The 1393-nt window shown below is 39.1% G+C and overlaps 2 protein-coding genes across 2 annotated transcripts in view; one reads left to right on the top strand and one right to left on the bottom strand.

The window, feature by feature from the left end:
- Nucleotides 1-1393, top strand: part of LOC106522354 (tripartite motif-containing protein 35) — a gene marked incomplete at its 3' end in the record, with an annotated part of 221193 nt that overhangs the window by 117654 nt on the left and 102146 nt on the right.
- Nucleotides 1-1393, bottom strand: part of stab1 (stabilin 1) — a gene marked incomplete in the record, with an annotated part of 80046 nt that overhangs the window by 4008 nt on the left and 74645 nt on the right. The window contains 1 exon segment of the mRNA XM_014015325.1: nt 942-1076. Coding sequence (XP_013870779.1) covers nt 942-1076 — 135 coding nt within the window.

Below are 1393 nucleotides of genomic sequence, written 5' to 3'. Positions count from 1 at the left end.
GTTGCTAGGTGACAAGACGTACACCGGGGTAAGGAGGGGAGGCTAGACCGTCCAAATTCACAGCCTCTTTTTTTCAGTCTTCCCGGTCTACCAAGGACCCGGCCCACCGAGACCGGGGAGTCTGGGTCCTCCGGAGGACCCGTCCTGCCGTTTTGGACACAGCCTAAATTTTAAAAGCTAAATACACATTTTTTGTAGCTAACTGTATTTCAGCTAAGTTCTGCAAACTTGAGCTACTTATGCTAATTAAATAATTTCCAGTTACTTTTTAGCTGTTTTACTGAAAATTTCAGCTGTTTTAAATATGTTACTTCAAATGATCACTTTTATGTAATTTTAAGAATTTTTTTCTGTTTTACTTATTTTTCAAATATAACTATTTCAACTGGGTGCTAATTTCAAATTGTGGCTGCTACCTTTAGCTTATTGTATGATAATTTTAGCTATTTTATGCTACTTTAGCTATAGAGCTGCTTCTTTCTACTTTTTATGCTTTTGTTCTGCTACCTAGTGTTTTTTTATGCTTCTTACAGATGTTTTCAGCTATTTTAGCTCTTAGCTTTTAGCTGTTTTCAACTAGATTTGTGCCTCTTTTTACCATTTTTCTGCAGTTTTTTGCTTCTTTCAGCTTTTCAAAGTGAGCTTACGTTAACATTTTTCCTATTAAATATGTTCAGCTCAATTTCAGCAGCTTTCAGCTGAAGTTTTTAGCATCAAGCTATCACTAGCATTTTCTCAGGAAATGCAGTTCCTCTAGTTTCAGTTGTTTTTGTGTTTGCTGGTTCTGTTCTGCAGGAGGACCTGTCTCTGCTCTCTTCAGGGAGAACTTTGATGATCCTGGTCAGGATTTTAAACTTGTTCATCTCTCTGCTCCAGATGATCCTCTGATGAAGTTAAATTAAAAAAAGCTAAAATAATCTCAGCACTGGAGTCGTTCTGACCTGGTTCTTGCTGTGGGTCACGGTCAGGTTGAATCCGAGCAGTGACACGATGACTTCCTGATGTCTCAGGTCCTTGAAGGGTCGCCTGCTGTGATTGGCTGAGACGTGGTACTGCAGATCTCTCACAGACAGAGTCTGAAACAAACCATTAAATACATATAAGCTCCACCCTCCTCCACCTGCTCCCTACCCTCCCTGCAGATCCCAGCGGTGTTAAAGTGAGCCATGATCAGTTGTAACATTAGACTTTATTTGATAAACATTTATTTTAACTGTAAAATAAAGACTGTAAAAATACTGTAGGCTGTTCAGTTTTGTAAATTTTTAAAAATATATTTTAACACGGACACAGACATTTTATTTACACACAAAGCATTCTGGGTAAATGATGACGTGGATAGGTCCTCGGTGCGAGGCTGCTAGCGAGCTATATCCAGCCTGAAGGTTAATCT

This window comes from Austrofundulus limnaeus, unplaced genomic scaffold (assembly GCF_001266775.1).
Source record: "Austrofundulus limnaeus strain Quisiro unplaced genomic scaffold, Austrofundulus_limnaeus-1.0 Scaffold127, whole genome shotgun sequence".
NCBI lineage: Eukaryota > Metazoa > Chordata > Actinopteri > Cyprinodontiformes > Rivulidae > Austrofundulus > Austrofundulus limnaeus.
Note: the sequence above shows the minus strand (reverse complement) of the source record. Positions and strands in the feature narration are given on the sequence as shown.